A 23610-nucleotide genomic window follows, 5' to 3' on the forward strand; every position below is an offset into this window, starting at 1 on the left:
AGCAGCTAAACTTCGATTTGAAGACTACAACTTTGAGTTGGAATCCTTTGATAAAACACAACTGAATGAGCTTCATAAAATTAATTCCCAAAGAAGAGAAAAAGAAAGTCTCCTCTGAATATTCCTCGGTGCATACCAACACACAAAGCACATTTTCCTGTGCTTTGGAAAACAAAAGAGCAATATGGATAGCTCTAAACAATAGTTTTTAAAAGAATGTGTAATAGACCACAGAATCTCTATGTTATATACATTTATAAAATATATATGCATAGGTAAAAACACTACAAAATAAGAAATGCAGTACTTCCATTATGTCATAATTCCATGTAATGTCACTGAGACCTAATAACTAAAATCCTACTGTGTAAACAGAATCACCATTAACAGCAGTTAATGACTGTTCTACATGTGAACACTTACACATTAGTCAAAAGTACACTCAAGGACAGGTCTAAAGTGCTGTAAAGCCATTGAGTACTCTGCCCAGCCAGACTAATTGTAATAAAAGTATTTGAGAAAAAGAAGCATGGCTTACTCATATGACAAAAGCAATTACAGAAGACCTGACTTGTCTGAAATATTTGGTGGTACAGGACTTGGTGCTATTGAGTTCTTTTTCACAGGAACCAACAGCAAGTGCTGTTCCTCATTCAGGAATTCTGTTCCTAATTCAGGTATTTTTTGTCTTAAGTCTCAACATTATTTTTTAAAATATATATATATATAGGTATTCCTCATTCTTTATCATCATCTTCTACTTAGAGTTAGTGATCTTAAAATGGAAGTCTTTAGCAGCATTTGTCCCCATCTGAGAACAGGTTTGCATGATGTCTGATGTGCAATAATGCACATAAATAGAGGTTTAATTTAAGTTTAAAAGGTGCCTTGGTGAATCTAGATCACTGGTTAGGTTACAAAGCAGCTTCTAGCATGCTATTGTCAACAATGATTTATGATTGAGTTTATGGAAAACCAGTGTTCATATCCTATATAGTACACCTATGATATCACTGAAGGCAGGGCAAACTCTTGCAGTATGCTGACATTTCTTCCCAAAATAAATAATATGCCACCATCTTAGAGTGAGAAGTAATGATATAAACTGTGATACCAAAGAAATTACAACTCAGACATATATATATTTAAACATAAACATATTGTTCATATACTAACCACACTTTTTATTATTTTTTTTTAACTGGAAGTAAAGCTATATATATGTGTATATATATTCCTATTGTAATGGATATTGTCTGAGCGTTTTCTTTTTTCACTTTAATATTAAATAGTTGTTAACACACTAAATTTTAAATATCTCTATGCAGATGTTAGACTCCATTTTGTAATTTTTGATCTTCCTAGACAAATCCTGCATTGATTTAACAGTTTAAATCCTCTGATAAAGCCATGCTATGGCATGTTACTACAGCATATGATTTTCTGATGAGGGATGTCCAGCCTACTCAGCCATCTAGTCATCTCTGGGTATGTGATGAATATTATAAATTCATCTTAAATGTGTGCAACAAGAGTTGGGCATTCATGAAATGACATATAAATAAATTCATTTATGCCATGAACATTTCACAATACTATTTGCATCTTACTCTTATTCAACAATATAGCATGAATTATTGTATTAAAGGAATATAAATAGTAAATCAGGTGAGAGATCCCTGTTGTTTTCAGGTCTGAAATTAGAAAAAAACAAAAACCCAACAGTTGCCAAATGCTGAGGTGCCAATGTGCAGCAAGCAAACAGAATTTATGACAAAGTAGAACAATGTCACATTCAAATAATAATAATAATAATAATAATAATAATAATAATAATAATAATAATAATTTATACTGAATGAACATTATATACAAAATTACATCTGGAACTCCAAATACCAAGACTTAATTAACGTGAATTTCTCCCCTTTCCTTTTCTTCTGCTGATGAATGTAAGAAGACAAAATAAATATTTATATTGTTTTATAACAGAAAACTCCAAAATAAAGTTTCTAAGTAAACCATTACATATGTATATATATTGCTTTATAGTGGTCACAATGAGAAAATATGTTTTTGCATTCTTATTACATCATTCATAAAAATATGGATTGACTACATACAAAGGCTTACAGGTCCACAAAAGTTGGACCTGAGCAATGTCATATTGACAGATACTTCCTGAGATACTTCAGTCACAGCACTGAAGATCAAGAGGACAAATTCCCTTAAGCTCTTAAATTCAGGCCTCTGCCTGAGACTTCACTGAGATCTATTTGCTAGTGCTTTGATCCAAGCTAAGCATCTCATTTTTCTATGGAAAAATGGAAACTGAGTCTTAGTGAAAATGTGGTGATTTTCAATATTGCTTCAATCAGTGACATCAGTGATGATCTGCTTATGGAAGACATGCTGGTTAAGCTACACATTTCCAAACCATTTAATTAAAAAAAATAAATGGTTACAGTTTCCTTTTTTTGACCTAGTTCCTTTAATTGTTCAAGCAGTTCAGCACTTTTAGAAACACTACCATCTATTATGTACTTGTCACATCTTTTGTAAAATGCTGCAAATTTTTGAAATGGAAAAATACTGTCTTTCATCCATTTTCCTAAGCCATTTATCATATTCAAAATTATAAAAATCTTCAGAGGTTCAAAAAAGAAGTAGTAGGCTTTAATTTAAATGTTCTCTATTTACGTTATAGTTCTTGAAGGGTGCTGGAAATAGTTTTTGGGAAAGATTTTGTATTTCATGTAGTCAAGCTTTCACGTAGAAAGCAAATCTGAAGGATGGGAGAGTATGCACAATCTTTTAAGAAAGCTGTCAAGTCTTTGCAATTCCTTTCTGAAAGCCATTGCTAGGCAATGTCAGTACCAAACCTCAAAGTAATGCACAAATTCTTAAAATACAATCTCACCAAGTCCGGAGCTCTCTCAAAGTGATAGGCAACAGTGGTATGGTAATTCCCTTCAAAACTCAACTGATGCTAATAAAACTGCACCTTCATTTAGCACTATGAATACAAAAAACCTTTCTGTTATTGGTCACCCTTATTTTTACTACCTGTGCTGATCTAACTCAAACCAGGTTGCCCAAGAAACTTTTCTATTTCTTCCCTAAATGTTTGCTGACACAAGTGATGAATTGCATCATGTTTGTGCTAGGAATATTCTACATTTTGATCCCACAATAAAGCCTCCAACTGAACCACAAGCCAGCTTTATAAAGACGAATACACTGACCGACCTGCTTGATAAATATGAATTTGTCTACAGAAAAGGAATCAACACACCTCTCTTGCAGATTGTTAACTTTCTGTAGGAAAGACAAAAAAATGCTTCAAACACTGAACTGAGCATAAGACAAACTGAGCATAAGACTGAACAAAGAGCATACTGCTACTGAGAAGGACCGTGAGGCTTAATTTACTAACTGATTTTAACTTTCCGTAACAGACTGATGAACATTTTCCAAGTGCATGGAGTAATTAAATAAAACATTTAAATAATTCTATTATTGTTAAAATTCTCAGCCGCACACACACACACTCAAATAAGAACTACTATGGCAAAACAAATGAAGGATACCTTTCACCTAAAGAAATAAAATTTACACCCACTCTAACAATGCTGTTTGTCAAGGAAGTATCCAGGGAGAGCTGCAATTAGGGCAAGAATTAAAACATGACTGAGACTGGAAAGAAAATACGTTGCAAACGTGCTTCAAAATTTACAGAAACTAAAACAAATTGCAATATTTGCCCTAAGCATTCTTTGTCCTCTCTGCTAAGGGAAAGAAAGTGGGTGTTTTACACAGGAGACACGCATCCCCTGAAACCCAGCCTATTTTCAGGAGAGCTACGAAGGGACCTCGGCAGCCTGTGCTCCCCGCTGTGTCTCCTGTCCCCAGCGGCGAGGTGGCACCTCAGCATCCCCGGGGACGCGCCTCGGCCCCTGCGGGAGCTGCTCGCCGTGGCCTCTGCGGGCAGAGCCCGGCGCCGAAGCCGGAGCTGCCTCCGCCTCCCGGGGCACTAATTAGCTCTAAACGATGTTAAATAGCATCCCTGCCGCTGCGCAGGTTTCTCTGGGAGTTTACAGGAGGGGAGCTTCCCTGTCATTTCAGATGGCTGCGTTTCCCCGGCTCCGAGCTGTTGGGTGCGTGGAGAGACCTGCAGGACACCAAAGTGTCCCCTGTCCCCCTCCCCACCCCCCTGCCCTGCCCGCGGCCGCTGGCATCGCGGCAGCTGGAGCAAGCTCAGCTTTTCTTCTCCCACAGCACTGGGGCTTGGCTGCCCTTAAAGAAAATCCTCTCCTAACAACGTGTCAATGTTACATTCCTCCACAAAGCCACTTCTATTAGGGGGGCTGGGAGCTTGGCGCTGCCTCTCCACAGACTGGGAGCTTTGTGGCTATGCAGAAAACAAGGAGAGTGGGAACATTTCCTGCATGAAAATGCAGCACCCTGGGCTGGATGATTTATCCCTTGCCGCAGGGGCATAGACCTCCTGTCTGCCCTGCATGGCTGCTCTGAAGCACCCCCACATGCATAGGTTGCATAAAAGAACCCCCAATTTGTGTTCAACCTATGCTTTCCCACCCTCCGGTCCCCTCTGCACCCTTCCTAAAATCACCCCCAGACCTCTCCAAAACATCAGGAGGCCAAAGCAGGAAATGTGAAGCAGTGAGACCGTGGACTGCCACTCTAATTGCTGGATTCCTGGCTTCCCACCCTTCCACAACCCACCTTTTCCAACAGGGACACGAAGCAGCTGTCAGGACTGACACATCCACCCACCCCACTAGTATTGCTGTGAGATGCAAAGCCTTCATCTCCTGAAGTTGACACCTCCTGGGAAAGGGGCACAGCAGCAGCCTGCAGGTCTGTCAAGTCAAAGAGGCGTGTGCTGACTGTGCACGGTGGTTTGTATCTCTAGGCATCACGGGCAGAGGGCTTGCCCTGGAGAACCACGTTTTTTTTATAGATTGTTTTTAAGTCTGTCACAGTTGGGACCAGGTGTCCTGACCATAGCAGATATCTGGGTGTTCTACTCAGGATGCCCACATGCCTTTGGAAACATTTTCCTTGCAAAGTCAAGGGATCTCATCAAGATTTTGTACTTGAGTGTAACAGTAAAGAAACGGTGAGTGATTCCTGGCTCATCACCTGTGGGCATTGCTGTAAGTGAGGGCTAAAAACAGAGGGAATCTACATATGAGGAGTTTCTGTACTGCTCAGCAGAACATGATGCTGAAGGCTAGACCAGTTTAGAAAAGAGAATGCATCCCTCCTTGCCCAGAGGGAGTGTACATTGTTTCCAGCCCTTTCACCTCCTCTGGAGGCAAGCCGCAGTGGAGAGCAAGTCAAATGAATGTGAGTATCAAAGAGAGACGGCAACAAGACCTACACACCGGTGTGGGATTCAACCCCCCCCAACAACCCCCCCCCCAACACCCCCCCTCAAGAAGCACCTACCTTCTTTTGGAGGCCGTTTGGCTTCTCTGGTGAGGTTGCAGACCTGGGTGGTTTGCAGCTCCTGGGTCAAGCAGCCCTCTGTCTGCTCATTGAGGGGCAGCACCACATTATTGAGCAACACCAGGGACTGGTCATCTATTCCCCATTCTCCCAAATGCTGAGGGCAGGTGCATTTTGTATACATGATCCCACAGGACTCGGTTCTCCCGTTCTCGGATTTCAAGCAGCTCTCCAACCAAGTGCATAACACATGGCACCCAAACTGGCTCGGGCTCACCTTGTTCAACACCAAAAACTCAAAGAAGGATTTTTGGTCTTCTTCTTTTTTGTGTAATCCTAGGAAATCGATAGGATAGACGCGGCGTATCTGAATAAAATTCTTATCATACTGCAAAAATACAAAAGCATTCTGGAATCGCAGAGCTGCATTATAGAGTGGTTATTTTTTAAAAGATCCTTTATTTTTTCATGGGAAAAATGATCAAACTGATAAGCCAGGAGGGAGAAGTTGGAGCAGCTGAAGTCCTTTTTGGAAAATTTCAGGTAAATACTATATTTGGTCGGATCTGGATTTTCCAGTGTCCAAGTGCAGTTTGTGAAGTTTTTTGGAAACATTTCACTTACAGAATACGATCCATAAATGACCCCCTTCACCAGCGTGGAACACCAGAAGTCTTGGGCAGCATTAAATCCAAACATAACCAGTAGATAGGTGGAAAATATATAAATCAGCAAATTACGAACAGCCTTCATCCTATGTCATTTGGCCTGCAGGAGATGAAATGAAATGAAAATGCAAGTAGAATTCTTCACGCATTGAAAACCAAACTCCTTCCAATATTCGAGCCAGCTGTTTTCAAGCTTGCAGTTAGAACCCCTTTCAGAAAGAAGGGCAGGTAATTTTTATTTTATGACACAAGGGAACGCTTTGCTGCTGTGTGAACAGCGCCATCACGTGGCCATCGCGACAGCCCAATCTTCTACATCCAAATTAAAAAAAAATAAAAAAAAATCTATTAGATTATTAATAGGAATGTCCTCTCCTGTCTAGGCTGTAGTCATCATGGCGTGGACTAGAACTGCTCAGCTTAGGTAAAAATTTAGACGCCTTACCCGGCGGATTAAAAGCAGGACAATTTATTTATTTATTTATTCCAAAAGTAAATAAGTAGTCTGCTTTATTCATATCTGTGCACATACATTGTGCACGTGGAGAATTTCACCAGAATAGATCAAGAAAGCCGGTATCATCTGTTGTTATGTATTATTTTTCTATTAAGTCTGGGAAGTAACTGTGAAGAATTACAGCCATAATTTTAAAAAGCCCAAATAGTATTTGTTACAGACGGAATATTATATTCCATATGTCTACATGCATTCACAGTGGTCACCTGGCATACAGAGGTCTTTATAAAAATAAATCCCAGGAAGGAAGTACTAAGATTAATATATTAATAAAATGTTGAGACTATCAGAGAAAGAAACAAAGATGGACAGATGAAACTAGTGGTGGTCTGACACCACTACTAAGTGCCAGTATTTTAAGATAGGAATTCAAATGTGCTACAACCTCTTAGGATATATAAAATGGATCACTATATTAGTGTCTACAACCATTAACTCTATATAGCTTGCACAGCTAAAGTAGGACCTCTACACCTATTGCACTGTACTGGGTCTCTTGCTTGCCCTCTTACTCTGAATATCTTGTACTGTCTGATTAGCTCCTGGGCTTTGCAGATGTGTGCTTGAATGATGATATATTACCTTTTCTCTGCTAGTATCACCAAATAAAGCTGTTTTACTGCACCTGTCAACTGCTACCTCCTCCTCTAGAGCTCTGTTCTCTTAACAGTGGCCTAATGAAGTGAACATTAGTTATATTTGCCTGCGTAATGTTATCCAAAAAAAAAACAAAAAAAAAAACAACAAAAATTGAACATTTTCAGCATTAACCTTTGAGTTATCCCTTACAAATAAGTAGTTTTTCACCTTCTGTTTTCAAAGGCAAGTAGGCAGAAGTGATGCCAAGCTAATTTCAAAACTCTCTGGATTTCAGTCTCTTCCACTGTTGCTCTATAAGCAGAGGCAGATATACACTCACAGACACTGAGTTTTGATATGTGTCTTTGCCTAGCTTTTCATCTCCTCACCAAACAGCAAGGCATCTTCTGTCTCCCATTGCGTAACACACAGCAAATCACCAGATTAAGCTCCCTTGAAGAGATTTTCATATCTCCTAGATTACAATTCAAACTCTGAATCTTGAAATGGGCAAAGCAGCACCAACTCTAACCCTCTTTATAGCTGCAGTTAAAAAAAAAAAAAAAAAAAAGCAGAGCTGCTGTCAGTTCTATCCACACGGTCAGATTTTCTCTTTCTGAGCATCCATCTCAATGAATAATATGGTCCTCCTTCTCCAAATAGGGTCGGTACAGAATTTAAGGTTTTAAAAAATAGAAACTTATAGGGAATTCTGGAAACAATTTCCCCTTTTCTGAAGCACTTTGCAGGCATTGCAGTTCTGCGCAGTCTTATTCAGGATGGTGTAGGCGTTGAAAGCCAATGTGACAATAAGTGTCTAAATTAGGAATTCCACCCATGAAAAAGGATTAATTTTATAATCTAGAAAGCAAAAAGGGGCCTTAGTTGCTTTTTAATTTAAAAAGGAAAAAGCCTCTGACTTTTCTCATCCTCTATGAAATTAGAAAAATAAAGACGTCTGCAGTGCTAGGCTGTTTTCTGTGAAGAAACGTAATCAGATAGCCCTCATTTTAGTTATGTGTTTGTTCATACAAAGCTACTGATACACAATTTTGTCTTAATCTCCCTCTCCCTCGGTGTATTACACACGCACACACATCCAAATCGAATGTGCCGGCAGCATTTCATTTAGTTTGCAATAGTGCTAAATACAAGAGGGAAGCTGCTCGCCAAAAGGATTAGGCACCCAGATTAAATAAAATCTTCCTTTTCCATGGAGGATGGAGTTAAAGGACGGGCACAGAGGCTTAAGGTTGCCCTTTAGGGAAGGGGGGGAACCCTTTTCTGCCGAAAAGCAAACGGGCGTTTAGTTTGGATATTCCCCAAACTGATTTTCTAGGTGACACTGTAGTTTAGCCGAACATAGACGGCGCCATCACTCCACTTATTTTTTCCCCAGCAGAAGACCCACTGACTCCTCTTATTTTAACTTCCTATTAACCTAACATCTCCCCCCACCCAACCCCCCCAATAAAATTACCCCAATCGTGCACAAACCTCAGGTTTTCTTCGTCTCGCTGGAAATTACTCTCGGGGAAGCAGACCTGTCGCCAAACGGACTTCTCTAACTTTTAAACTGCAGCGCTGAAGTAAATGCAGAGATCATTTTGTATGTGCTGTCTCTCTCTCTATCCTTCAGCAACAGCCTGTCCCCCTCCTCCGCCGCCTCCTCCCCGGAATCCCAAGCTAAAAGCTCTCCAGTCGTAATCCCTGGAAATGGGAAATGGAAATGCCCCGGGCACCCTTACCTTCCACTCCGAAAGCTGTCAGGCTATTTCTCTAAAAGACTAGCACCACAGGCACACGTCCCAACAACAGTGATGGAGAGATTCCCCTTCTGTCGGAAGCACCGTTTCCCATTTTCCCCGGCTCAGGTTCAAAACCAAGATTAAAAAAGCAGCAGAAGATAAAAAACGCGGCGAGAAAACCCCCGCACGCCACACGCACACCCCACCGAGGGAAAAAAGCAGCTTTGGCTCCGGATCCACCAAATCCAACCACATGAAGGAAAAAAAAAAAAAAAAAAAAAAAAAAAAAAAAAAAAGCACCACAACCTCAAACCAGCGAGACTGCAGGGGGGGAAAAATGGAGTGGCTGAGCAAGCGATGGATTTTTTTTTTCTTTTTTTTTTTTTTTTTTTTTTTTACTTGAAACAAAGTCTCAGCACAGCAGCCCGATGAGCGGCGATGCCAGGCAGGCGACGGTCTGACAGGAGGAGGACTCAGGCGCTAGTGCAGATTTGTTGGTGGGTTTTGTTGTTGTTGTTGGTACTGGTGGACTTATTCCTCTTGCCTCCCTCCTCCTCCTCCCCCCTCGGGCACTAAGGGCCGGACAGCGGCGGGCGGGGGGGGGGGGGTGTTCCTCGGCTGCCGTTGATCGGAGAGCGAGCGGTGCGAACGCCGGCCGCGCAGGGGAGCGCGGAGGGAGCGGGAGCGCGGCTCTGGCGCTGCGTGTGCGCGCGTGTGTGCGCGCGCGTGTGTCTGTGTGTGCGTGTGTGCGAGCCAGCCAGCCAGCCAGCCAGCCTCCGTGGGGGCCGCCGGCTGTGTGCGCGTACCCGTGCGCGCAACCCTCCCGTCCTACTCTCCCCCCCACCCCCCCCCGCCTCGCTCTCCCGGGGCGGCGGCGTGCGCGCGCTCCTGCGCACCGCTCCGCGCGGGTGCGCGCGGGTGTGAGTGTGTGTGTGTGTGAGAGTGTGTGTGAGTGTGTGTGAGTGTGCCAGGCGCCCCTCCCGGTCCCCGGCGTCTGGCACGTCAGGGCCGCTCGGCACCCAGCGCGTCCCGGGTGCGGCGCTAGCTACGCCGGGGAGGGATTTTTTGGGGGCCTCGGCTGACGCCGCTGGGGAAACGGGGAAAGGATGGCAGGAGTTGGGGGGGGAGGGCGGGAAGCCCGCCCTTGATCTCTTTCCTCTTGTTTTTTCTTTAAAAGCACCCCCCCCCCCCAACCTTCCCCCTCCGTCGCAGCCCCGAGAGCTGTCACTTTGGCTCCGCGCTGCAGATTAACCGCCACGGCGCTCCCGAGGAAAAACCCTTTCAAAGTGCCGCCCGCCTTTGACTGGAACAATGGCAATTTTCTCAGCGAGGCTGCAATTAACGCCGTATTTGTTCCCTGATGGAGAGAGGAGGAGGAGGCTGCGGCCGGGTCGCGGTCCTTCCCCGGCCGCCGCCGTCTAGCGGGGCGCGGGCAGGGCACGGGGCGGCGGGGGCGTGGGACCCGGGGGACCCCTCAGCAAGGAGGGACCTGGTCCGGGTCCCCGTCGGGGGAGAGGCGCTGCCCCCTCACCCTCCCCCCCGCGGGGGCTGCCAGCAGAGTTTGCGAGGAGGCAGCGGCTGGAGGGCATCGATAGCGGCAGGGGAGGTTTGGGGAGGGAGGGGACAGACGGGGGAGCTCCGTGGAAGGTGCCTTTCCGCTGTGAATGTGCCCCCCCCCCATCCCCCCTTCCCTGATTATTTGGGTGTAGCCGAGGAGGTTTGAATATGCATTTTTTTTTTCCCCTCCCCTCCGGCTGCGTCTCTCCCGCTCCCCAGGGCGAGTCGGGCTCTCCGAGCGATCGGGGCAGCGCTCGCGACAGCAGATATCCGGTGTGGAAATTAGGGGATGACATTTTAATAAATGCTGCTGTCAGTCAGCGAGCAGACTGCGGCCTGGCGGCTGCCTGCTCCCGCCGCTGCCATTCGACAGGGAGAACAAAGCCCTTCCGAGGCGGTGTGGCCGGCTCCCTGTGACAAGCCCGCCCTCCCAAAGTTCACGAGAAACACCACTGCACGCCTTGGTTTGGAGGCCCTCTCCCTCCCACCCCGATGAAACAAGACTTCGAACTTCTGGGCAGCGTCCAAACCATCCGTTCCTCAAAGCCGAGAGTTTTTTGCCATCCCAGCCCCGTAAAGATTTGAATTCCAGTAATACAGAGCTTTTATGATCACAATTACATGCTGCACAAATTCTGATCAGGTATTGCTGGTCACAAACCACTTCTTGCCAAAGTAAATGAAAGGACGGTTATACCTTTTTACTATGTTTTCCATAGGTACAAGCTGTAAACCACATCCTTGCTAGCTTTTACAAACATAAAGAGTTCATGTCCTTGTTGTCAAAGTAAAACAAAAAACATCTACTCAGTATAAGGAACCTGTGAGAAATGTGCATGATCTATGCCCAGCAAATACGATGCAATGAAAACTGAACCATTTATGGCTCAAATGATGATCATACTCTCTCACGTTCAGTGATACTCTGTATGATCTCTCAGTGATCATCGTGTTGCTTGAAATACTTCAAAAGTAGTTCAGTTCATTGACAAGTTGCTATGAGCAGAATAAATCAAAGGTGTAAATACAAGGCAGAATTTAAATACCTTTTTACTCTTTTACTTCACTGTAAAAGAAGAACATGGCGGTAAGTCATAGGAAAAAGCCACCCTGGGTGAACTCTTTCACCCATTTCCTACAGCATTGACAACTTGTAGTTTTTTATTTGCAAGTGGAAATGAAAATTTATACACAGTGTGTGGTAAATTATTGTCTTAACTTACTAGGTATCCCAACCCTGTGGTTAACTTCCACTTTCATTTTTGTGAAGACACAAATCATCTGCAAACAAGGAAAAGGCTGGGAGTTGCACAAGTCACATTTAAGTTAACTCTGTGAGCTTAAGAACAGAGAGATGGAGGCGCAGAGCACTCTGCGGATTTCTTTTCAAGATTTGTTGCCATGAGACTTGAACAGTGTAGTTTTTAATTGCTGGAGCTAATTCTAAAATAAGCTATGCCATTTGTGAAATACTGAAATATTGATGGTCCACTTGTATGTGCCTGCCTCCTTGAACTGAGGCCAACTTCAGAAAGTTTGTTTGCCAGGTGTCACACAGCTGCATTTGAAATATCAAAAATCTGGAATATTGATACACTACAAGTAAAAGTATATGTCTATAAAATATAAATAAATAGAAATGACACTGTATTTGTTTAAACTGGACAGGCAGCTAATTTTTGTTTGGAAAGGTGCTGTTTTATATGTACATTTAGCATAGGGCAGATGTAAAGTGAATATATGCACATCATCCAGAAATATTGAGCAGATCCAGGTTCTGTATCTCTGTTAAAACCTAGAAATTAGGTATTAATGCAATCCCATGCTATTTCACAGCAGTACTGTCAGAACTGCATGGGACATGTGGCGCCATCTGTACTACAAAGAAAGTATCAAGGCACTAAAAGAAGTGTTATGTCACTCAGTAGTAGTGTGGTGGGGATAGGCACAACATAGTGAACACTAAATTTATAGTGCTGCTTTCTAGACTGGATGTGATTGTTTCAGAAAGGTTGGGCTCAATCCAAACTAGGAACAAGGGTGGAGTGTAATATTTTTAAGTAATTTCTGTATTGGCGGAAAAAAAAAATGCTGCTTACCAAATGTAATATGTTAGATGGAATAAATTAAAGGGTTTGTTTAACTTTCTTTCTTTCTTTCTTTCTTTCTTTCTTTCTTTCTTTCTTTCTTTCTTTCTTTCTTTCTTTCTTTCTTTCTTTCTTTCTTTCTTTCTTTCTTTCTTTCTTTCTTTCTCTCTCTCTCTCTCTCTCTCTCTCTCTCTCTCTCTCTCTCTCTCTCTCTTTCTCTCTTTCTCTCTTTCTCTCTTTCTCTCTCTTTCTCTCTCTTTCTCTCCCTTTTTTCTTCCCACCCACAGCAGCAGTTTAAGATCTTTGGTACCTCAGTCACAGCAACTAAGTGATTTCAGTTCAGGTTTTAGAGAACATAGCACAAAATTCAACAAAATTATAACTGGAATTATAATTCATAGAGATTTTTGGCGCAAATTGTATAAGAGAAGCCACAGCTTAAAGCAAGTGGAAAATAGACTGTTCCCTAATTTAACCACCTGTCAGTTTGAGGGGAACTCTTTCCAAGTCAAGGTCACTCTTGCAGCCTGCAGTTCTATGAGCACATAAAATATAGTTTATCTCCAACATTGAACTCACTGAAGGTTTTTCAACAAATAATTTATCTAAATTCCCTTAATTTTGTAGTTTAATTCTCTATTATCATTCTCTATTATCATATTATTGTCATATGCTAAATTGACTATGGCTAGATGTAGAGAGTTACTTAGATATCTTATTATGCACAAAAATGGAAACAAGTGTGGCTATAGAGTCAAGTAACAGGTAAGAGTCAAGCACTGTATTTATGAACCCTCTTAGCTCACCAGTGTGTGATCGGGGCACTGATCTGTTTCACACATCTTACTTAGCTCAGACATGGAAGGCCAGACATGGTTATATTCTGTGTTATCAATTTTAAATTTCTTTTTGAAGAGCAAGAGAATTAAAATAAGATTGGAATTTTATTAAAGTGCTTTATATTTTCATAAATAGTTAATTAATAATGCAGCACCAGTAGATGGTGCTCAAGAATATATAGCACAACTGATGGGTAGGGGTGGTTAAATGCTTCTATTTAATATTTGAAAAAAAAAATCAGAGAACTGTTGTTTTTCCTTTGAAAAGTTGATTTTTAATGAGAAAATAATGTCCCCTTCCAAATTTCAAACAAACCTTTGTTTGACTGACAATTTTTAAATTGAAAATGTCAACTATTTGTTTGCTTGCTTCAGTATTTTCATTCTTTGTATGGCTTCCTCCATGAAGATTTTTACAAAAACTTTGAAATTCTGCTGGTTTAAATATTTTGATATTACGATTCACTCCCAGTTATTGGGCTAGAAACAGTTAAATTCATGAAATACTGACAATAGGAGCATGGACCAAAGGGGTCTGAAGCACATCTGAGGCGTGTGCAGCATCCATGCCTCAGACAGTGACCCCTGAATACTTTCAAGGGAAGTGCAGAAAACCCAGCACAGGGATATTTTTGAGGATTTGGCTTCATAAAGTCTATAATAGACCAGTCACTGCTATATCTACAGATTACAGATACATTTAAGTCTCCAAATAAATTTCAGTTTACCTGCAATATTCTTAACTAGTTTAACTCAATGCATTCTTCTTATTCACATAATCATCCTTTTTTTTTTTTTTTTTTTTTTTTTTTTTTTCCAGTGTTTTCAAAGAACAAGCTCTACAACAAAAACATAAACTGTGGGAAAACTGATGTGCATCACTTCTGTTAAATATTCTGTCTTGAAGTTTAATTGCATGTATCTATGTTGAGGAAGACAGAAATTCTGGTTTACTTCTAGTACTTCTAGTAATTATTTCATATATTTTTCTCATGCCTCTTTTTATTTTCCTCTAAAACAATTCCAGTTTTTCTGACCTATTTCCACAAAACAGTGTTGTTGTTGTTGTTGTTGTTGTTGTTAAAGAACTTCCATCACTTTTGTGACTTTTCTCTATCTCCCTCTAGTTTTCTGATACCTTTCTGAGATGTAGAAACCACTACTGCAAATGGTAGTTCAGATCAGTCAGTAGCACTGATTTATATAACATTGTTTTTCGTAGTCATGCTCTTATTTTTGATTCATTTTAATTTTTTGCTTATTTCTTCTGATAATCTGCTACAATGAACAGAGATCTTCAGTTAACTGTTTGTATCTCTTCTTTTTATCACTCTTGTGAAACACTTTGCCTTTAGAAAGTTTAGAAACTTTAGAAAGATTAAATAAATTATGTCTATTGGTTTTCCTTTGACCTCTACAGTATTTTACTGATGTGTTGAAAACATCCTAACAGAAGAGTAAGACAACATCTTCCTTTGCAAAGACCTATCATCTCATGATCTTCCCAGTGTCTTATTTTCTTATTTTTAGTTTGCCAGGTACAGATGTAAGATTTATGAATCATTGATTCCCTGAATCATTCTAAAGCCTTTTCATAATATATGTGAAACATTTGCTACTTTCTATCCTTTCAGTACAGGAGTTGTTTTTTAATTAGGGTTTTCATAGCTCTTATTCAGAATTTTTGGTCCTGGTAGCTTCCCGCTTTTTAAATGATTGATTTGTTCTAGTACCTCTTAATCTGATAGTACCTCATTTTTATTACCAAAGAGTAGGTATCTCCATAGCATCCTCTATTGAGAAGACTGATGTAAATAAATCTACTATCTTCCTAGAAACATCCTTCTTTTCCTTAATTGCTGTCTTTATTCTCCGAAATTCCCAGCAGACCTAGTGACTCTTATAAACTTCTTGCTTTTGATATACTTAAGGGGTTTCTTTTATTTATTTTTCATTTTATTTTATTTTTACATTTTCAGCAGTTACCATTTGTGACCAGTTTTCCTTCTGATTTCTTCACTATCATAACTTATGATCATTTTCCTCATGTCATGAAATCTGCTTTTGTAGATTTTTGCAGTTTGCCACTTACCTCAAGTACTGTTTGAATTCCTTTCATTTCACTGCACTGGTTTGTAACTTATTTTCCTTGTTTTTCTCCTCTCCTTTCTCCCTTCAACACGTGCATTTATCAGTGGAAATATTCTTGGGTTTGAGAGCAACATGAATGCCCCATCTAAGGACCCAACTGCCTTTATTTTTATGACCTGGGTGTTTTTTTCTCAACTAAAATAAATTTTATTGAGTACCTCTGTCCAAATGTTTGTGTCATTATATTTGATTTTATATCTTATTTCTTGCTAGATACATTTAATCTTATTATTTTATGATCGCTTTGCATATCAGTTTAGATATTGTTAATCCTTGACTTCTTTCTACTATAATTGAAGTCCAAAGGCCTGTCTAAACTGTGCTTTGATATGGAGCTGTAGTTTATCAGACTGAGCTAGCTGATTTAAGGATATCGTGTCTTCCAAGGTAACAGTCATTTCTTGGAATACTTTCTTCCAAAGTATGTGCTCTTTCAAAAACTACCCTTTATTCTGAGAAATTATGTCTTTTAAGGTTTGGCATTTACAGATTAGATTTGTTTCTAACTGGGTAGTCTAAAATCTAGGATTATCCTATTTTATCACATTTTCTTGCCTTTTATAATTTTCAACACTGCATGCGACACCACAGTCATGATCTGCATCCTTTGGTGCATACCTTCTTGTAGCCAAGGGTTCCTTTAGTACTAGCCATTCTGATGTACAGCCCTCTTCACTTAGAGTTTTTTTCACACTAATTTATTGAATTTACAGAGAAAACTTCCTTATGGGACTATCTTACTCTGTCTTTCTAGGACAGTTTACAACAACTGTTACTTTTTTATTTATTTTATTTTTTATTAAATTATCTTCCAGCAGCTTTTTCCACTTCTGACTATAACATAAAGCCTTTGGAAAGCCTTCTATTTCACTGATTTTGCTTTTACGTTGTAATTGCACATAAATATTTATAGCTCTTAATTTTGACCAGATGTCATTCTATGGCATCTTTCCTGAATCTGTGCTTCCTCAGTTGCATTTTTCATGGATAGCTGGGAGTATCTGTTTTACCAGTAACACTGGTAGATGAGTAGGTGTTCTTTAGCTAGGTGATTAGAGTATTTTTTCTTGTCTTTCAGTCTATGAAGTCCATGTTTTCAGTGCTTTATGTCTTTCATATATAATGGTTGTCATTTTAAAACAAACTTGTAACTTGTCCTAACTTGTCCATGTTTGCATGTACTCTTGTGGTGAGATTCTAGTGAGTTGTTGTGTTATATGACTGTAAAACCAGGAGGAACTCATTTGACTCTCTACATGTAGACTATATCATAAGCTTTGCCAAATTAATTGGAGAATATTTATGCAAAGAACAAAATAAAAACAAGGCCACTATTTTCATGTTAATTATCTAAATGCACTGAAATCCTCTTTATACTAGGAGGAGGACAAATATTTTACAAATTCCATTTCATCTCTGATGTTATTAATCTACTCTAAGATATTGCCTAGTCATTAATCAAATTGAACTGTGATAAATACAAAAACCCTGTGTTGTTTTGGCTCACTGCACTAAAAAGTAAGAAATTCAGAGTTAATGCTGAATCCATCTTTAATGTCCTTCATTTTGGTTATGTATTTTGGAGAAGTGTGTCATTGAGATCTCCAACCACAATGGGCAGAGTTACAAGATGGTGTCATGTTGCATTTTTTCTTGCATTTGTGTAAATGAGGGACTGATAATCTAGAGTTTAGCTTTCTGTTGTTAGTGTAGGTTCATTGTGTAAAACACAAAATATGCTGTTTTTTCCCTACCAAGTTCAGCTGTGATCTCTTCGTCTTAAAATGTTAGTCAAAATAACATTGCAAAATTTCTTTTAATAAAAAGCTCAAGTATTTGGTGGAAGACTTGGGTCCATCTTCCTTTTTGGAGAGTTTGAATCATTCAGTTTTTAATTCTCATAATCTTTAAGCCAACAAAAAGGATAGTAGCATTTGGTTAGGGTGTCTTCAATTTTATTATTCCTCTCATGCCTGTTTCAGGAAGACTCAGTTCCCAATGTCTATTCAGCATGAAATACAGAAATAATGTTCTAAACTAGGATCATAATCTAGGTGTCTTATTGTGCCTAAATGATCCAGTGCTGGCACTGTTACTGCCATTACTGCGATTTACAAAGTATGGCCTAACCATTTCCTAAAAGAAAGTCTTCAGGACCTGGTCTTGAGGAATGGATTCTTAACTGTGTATCCAGAGCATCAGCAAGCGATAGCTTGAAATGTATGAGGTACACAAACTGATTTTTGGGAGGTTTTCAGTCTGACCCTTTGCAGCAATATCCACTGTTTTCTGAGGCTTTAGGTTATACTTCACACAGCATGGTGACTACACTGGACTTTCTAAGGCAGATTACTCTTCCCAAAAATCTTACTGTAAGGAAAACCTTTATCCTTCCTCAGGTTTCTGAACTCAATGCTACAGAATGTGAATTGGAGTCTGACCATAGTCCTGTTCTGCATGTTTCTTTGATACAAATGCATCCATTTAAAAAAAAATAAAATTAATATGTTGTGTGTCTAAGGACGGTATTTTTTCTTATATCCGGTATTTTAATGGAAAGACCATGCTTTTGTCTATGACTAGGCAGGAAACTTCATCCTGAGGTGAAAAAAAGGTTGTGAGCCTATGATACTACAGTGTTGTAGCTTAACCTACAACAGGCAGTGAAACACCACACAGTGGATCACACACACACACCACCCTCAGTGGGAAAGGGGGAGAGAATAAAAATAATAATAATAAAAAAAACAACAGGTAAAAGCTCATGAATAGAAATAAAGTCAGTTTAATAGGACAGAAAAGGAATGCTTAATAATAATAATAATAATAATAATAATAATAATAATAATAATAATAATAATAATAATAATAATAAAAGAATATGCAAAGCAAGTGATGCACAATGCAACTGCTCACCAACCACTCAGTGATGCCCAGCCTGCCCCCAAGCAGCGCAAGCAGCGATACCCCCCCCAGTCTGGCCAGCCACCCCACATAATTATTTGGCATGACACCACATGGTATGGGTATATCCCTTTGACTAGTTTGGGTCAGCTGTCCTGGCTCTATACCCACCAGCCTCTTGTGCACCCCCAGCCACCTCGCTGGCAGGGCAGTATGAGAAACAGAAAAGTCATTGGCTTAGTGTAGGCACTGCTCTGCAGCAACTAAAATATCAGTGTTAAATCCAAAAGGTTTAGAGAGTTTTAGGAAAGAATCTGGCCCTAGTCTTGCCTTCTTAAGCATTTACTTGCAGTTATTATTGAGGCAAAAAGGCCTGAGTTTTTTTTCTAGTATGATTGTTTTCATCTTCACTCTTTTTGAATATTTCAATGATAAATAAATGACATGAAGATTTTTAGAGCTCATGGAACCAGATGTAAGCTAGAGCATTTGGGACATCAAAATGTCATGACATCAGTATTCCAGCTTGAAAAGATTGGCTGAGTGCCTATAATTTCCTAAAGTGCGTGTACATATATCAATATTTAAAGATTTAGTCAAGACTCAGATCAAGTTGATACCATGGAAGGAAATCCTCAAGGTATTTCTTCTCAACCTGAAATTCTTGTTGTTGTTCTTGTAAATGTAATAATGAAATTTGAACACAACATATACACAACATTAGCTGCATTTCCCCAATGTTTTAAAAGAGGAAGGACCTATGTCCTTTCCTATAAGTGTTGTGAACTAAAATTTAAATGAACATGACAAGGTTTGTCTTCAGGTTAAGGAATGCTTTGGAATTGGGAACAAATGCATATAGGTAAGAGTGACATACTTTATGATTTTGAAAGAAGACACTTTCGTATTTCGCAAAAATAATTCTTTTGACCAACTCACTTCTTTGGCTGTATAGTGGACATGCAGAGTAAACTGTTTATTTGAAAAAAAATGTTCATACATTAATGTAGAGGTTATATACACTTTTGGCATCTTGTAATACCTGAAAAAGAGAAAACTTCACACACTAATAGTGGCATAATATTGACATGAATGTCAATACTGCTTACTGAAATGGATAGACTTCTTAAATGAGTACGAGGTTCACGGTCCACAACTCTACAAGGAGGAGCTATGAAGTTCGACTACTCATTAAAAACAGATGTAAATGAATGATTCAAAGTTTAAGAAATACAGATTTTATTGGAATGTATTGAAATATATGTTTCAGGTATTAGTCTTCTGAAATACTCTTGGTATGAAATTGTTAAGAAATAGCTGAGTTTACTTAATATTCTTATTTGTAAAACCTGAGTCAGAGAGGTGTATTCTGGTAGCAATTCACCTTGTATCAATGGTAAAATGTATGTGAGAATAGAATCATGCTTTCGGTATATACTGTGTTCTTGAACTAAAGAGTGAGAGGAGAGGAATACTTTTATGTTAGCAAAGGACAGAATATGCTGTGAAAATGTGGTGTATGGCAGTAAAGAGCCATGGGTGGCTGTTATCGTTCTGTGAGACACATTGTGACTCTACTATGCAAGATATGAGAGCATGCGTGGAAGACAGTTCCCAAATTGTAAGGTACAAAAGTGAATATTAGCAGGGTTTTTGTTTATTTTTTTCTTTGCTTGTTTTTAAGATGGAAAACTATGCTTAGGTGAGTGTGAGAACTGAAATTACAGAAGCATATATCTTGTCTATCACTAGATCAAAAATGGACAATAAACAAAAGTAATTAAACCCCAGCATGTTATTTAGCATTTACACTAAATGCATCATATCTACTGCTAAGAGCCACTGGGGCTTATCTTTTATAAATTCTGTAAATATTCCTGGTCTTCTCCTGTCAACAATGTCTCTTTGCACCAAGATCTCCCTCCCTCCCTCCCTCCCTCCCTCCCTTCCTTCCTTCCTTCCTTCCTTCCTTCCTACCTTCCTTCTTCACTCTTTTTTCTGATATGTATACTCAAATCTGTTATTTCACTGTGGTTAATCAGTGAATCCAAGATCTCCTATTGAAGTGATACATCTAAAAATTGTTGGTGAATGATTTATTGGTTTTGCAAAAACAGTTCTCTATGAACATTGCTGACTGTTATCACAGTAAATTTAAGTAATGTCATTGAAGCCAGGAGATCTATGCTATGCTGATTTAATCAATATGGAATTTAGTGCTAAGAGTCAAAAATGAAAAAGTCAAGGGGACGTGCTTGCAACAAATCCCAATTGGGTTGCTCAGAATATATTCCTTCAGGCTGGACTAACAGCACATTGCATTTATTTCACAGGTTATCACTTCTATGCAGAGTAACTCAGCTTCAAAATTTACTCTGTCTTCATCTCTGTGATGTGATAACTAATCAGGGTACAAATTAATGTTAAGATTCCACACAAAAATTTGTTTCCAACATGTAGATATCAGAATAATTATCTGATCTATAAATTTAATTTAATCTCTGATATTCCAATTGTACCTGTATCAGACATTAGCTTTTAGTGGAGACTGCACCTTATTTATTGGTTTATCTGCTTGCATAAACACATCGGATTTCCTATTATACATGTGTCTGTGGGGATAGTATAAGATGTTAAATCTGCCTGAAAGGTTTTTGGTACTTACAAATGCATATTTTAACCAGTTGTGAACACATGGATGTTTGTGCTCATTAAAGCAAACATTCATGTATGTGTGAATGCAGATGATACCTGTATGTGATGTATAAATACATGTAGGCAAGAAAGAACGTTAGCTGAATGTTTACGTTCCATGTCAGAAAGAGTGTTATAGCCATCTGTATCTCATGAGATCTCATGAGATCAGAACCTATACTGTGATATCAAAAGGAGGAGGCCCATATCTCTATTTTACTCCTCCATGAAAATTTTGATATTTTTAATGCTATGTTCCGTAAACTTCATTTATTTGTCTATTAGTATTAGATTTTTGTCCATGCTTTACTTTTTGGGTATTATGCAAGGCTTTTAAAAATAAGTAGGTCACCATGCAAAAAGGAAATCATCAAATGTAAATAATTTCAAACACCTTCATTGTACTGTGTGTTTAAAAGTGACAGACTTGAAAACAAACAAATAAACAAAAAAACCAACCAGTATTCTTTTTCCAGTTAAATGCTTAGATATGATGATATTTCTATTTTATGTTCTTTTTAAACATGTAAGAGAGAAACTGAGAAATATTTCATGATGACTACTAAAATATGATATTCAAATAGACTGACAAGAAGCTGTTCTAATCTCATCCCTTCCTTTTTTTTTTTTTTTTTCTTTTTTTTTTTTTTTAATATATGTATGATATGCCTCCATTGGCTTCTTCTCTCAGTATATCTAATACAATTCTGTCATCCCACTTACAGAGACTTTGCCTAATCTTTTTCTTATATAGTTCTTGCACTCATTTTTGTCTCTCAACCACCTATTTCCATTGTTCAGTATTTCTTCTCATCTGTTTTGCTTCTCTTGCTCCTGTGTTATTGGCTTCTTGTAAGCATCTATAAAATCAGAATATTTTTCATATTTTGATTTTCTAATCTATTGTTATTTGAATTCTACCCCCACAGTATTTCTCCAGCTTTGTAGAAATAGATATAAGATAGGAAGGATATCATGTATTTAGATAGCAACTTTCTTAATTTACCTGGAAACATCTGACAATGAAGAACAAACTTTTTCTGTTGACTATTTCTACAAGATGGAGGTGTTTTCTCAGTTCTTTTCTTCCCTCTGTTCTTCAGAAAACCGGCCCATCAGTGGGATGTAGGGTGGAAATAATCTATACAGTTTGGACAGATGGCTAAAATATAGACAGATGGAATATGTCTTAAACATAGATGTCTATATCTGAGCTGCTTAGTCTCCTACTATAGTCAACAAATAGAAACAGGTGTGTCTGCAAAATTTTTCATTTAATATTGCTGTAGATCTCTGCAGTAAGTTAGATGATTCACATGCTTGTAGCTGCCTTTTTCTCTGTTCAGACGTAAATGTCTGAAGTTAGATGAGATTAACTTTATTTCTGCTGTCTCCTGTAATGGATAGTAGAGGCAATTTTCTGGTTGACTCCTCAATTTATTTGGAGCTCCCCTTCCCTAGGTCTTTTTTTTTCTCTAATTTACACCTTTGAAAAAGTTCCTATGACAGAGAACTGCGATTTAAAAAAAAATAAATAAATACATAAACTGTACCTTTGGACCTGTCCACGAAGCTCCCTGACCTGGTATGGAATTGAGTCTCATTACAGCTTCACACTGTTGCAGTGCCTGTGGCCCCATTTTTCCATCAAGGCAATGGCATGTGGCTGAAAACCACTATTCAGTCCTTGTAAGTAGCTGATGTCAGCTGCAGGCTTGGCATGGTATAGGCAAGTTCAGCCTGTGCTCGGGAAATCTCTGTGTCTGAATGCAGTCTACCACTGCATCCCCTCCCATAAATTATCAAAAATCCAATGTATGGATTACTGGCAATGCATCATCTGCTTGAGAAAAGGGGTTGTTATGATTTAAGGCCAGACTTCATAAATATTCCTAGATTCAGGAGGTATTTGGCATAACTAGTCAGGAGACCACATACTGGCTCATATGAAGCCTTCTAGCCTTCTGGTATCTACCCTCCCAACTCTTGCTATAGAAGGACCTGTAGGAGTCAATGTCTCTCTCTCTCCTCCCCTCCCCCACCCCCCCAAATTAGTTCAGATAATATCTTGAGAGTATACTGGGTTCTCTCTGCTTGTTTTCACTAATGCAGTGCTCTTCTGCCTTACACTGCTTTCCTGAGTTACTGCCTTCCAACATGCCTTGACAAGCTTCTTTTAAGCTGTGAACCCTTTGGGGCCAGGGACATGTCTTGTTAAAACCTGAGAAATACTGTAGAAGTGATTTTTACCATGCTAGAATAAAATTTAAATATTTAATGAGATACAATAAAATTCTGCACTCAGATACATGGCCACAGTTGCAAAGGTCCAGTTCAGAGTCAAACACACTGATACTTGCAGAATAAGCTGCAAAGGTCTATGCAGATAAC

General features: G+C 39.3%; 1 protein-coding gene across 1 annotated transcript in view; it reads right to left on the reverse strand.

Annotated features, from left to right (window-relative positions):
• ADGRB3 (adhesion G protein-coupled receptor B3) overlaps positions 1 to 6228 on the reverse strand; it is a gene marked incomplete at both ends in the record, with an annotated part of 465234 nt that extends 459006 nt beyond the window's left edge. Inside the window, 2 exon segments of the mRNA XM_084283871.1 lie at positions 5476 to 5884; positions 5890 to 6228. Coding sequence (XP_084139997.1) covers positions 5476 to 5884; positions 5890 to 6228 — 748 coding nt within the window.
• Between the last annotated feature and the right edge of the window lie 17382 nt (positions 6229 to 23610).

The sequence above is a fragment of the Netta rufina genome, assembly GCF_964035555.1.
Source record: "Netta rufina genome assembly, chromosome: 3".
Lineage (NCBI taxonomy): Eukaryota > Metazoa > Chordata > Aves > Anseriformes > Anatidae > Netta > Netta rufina.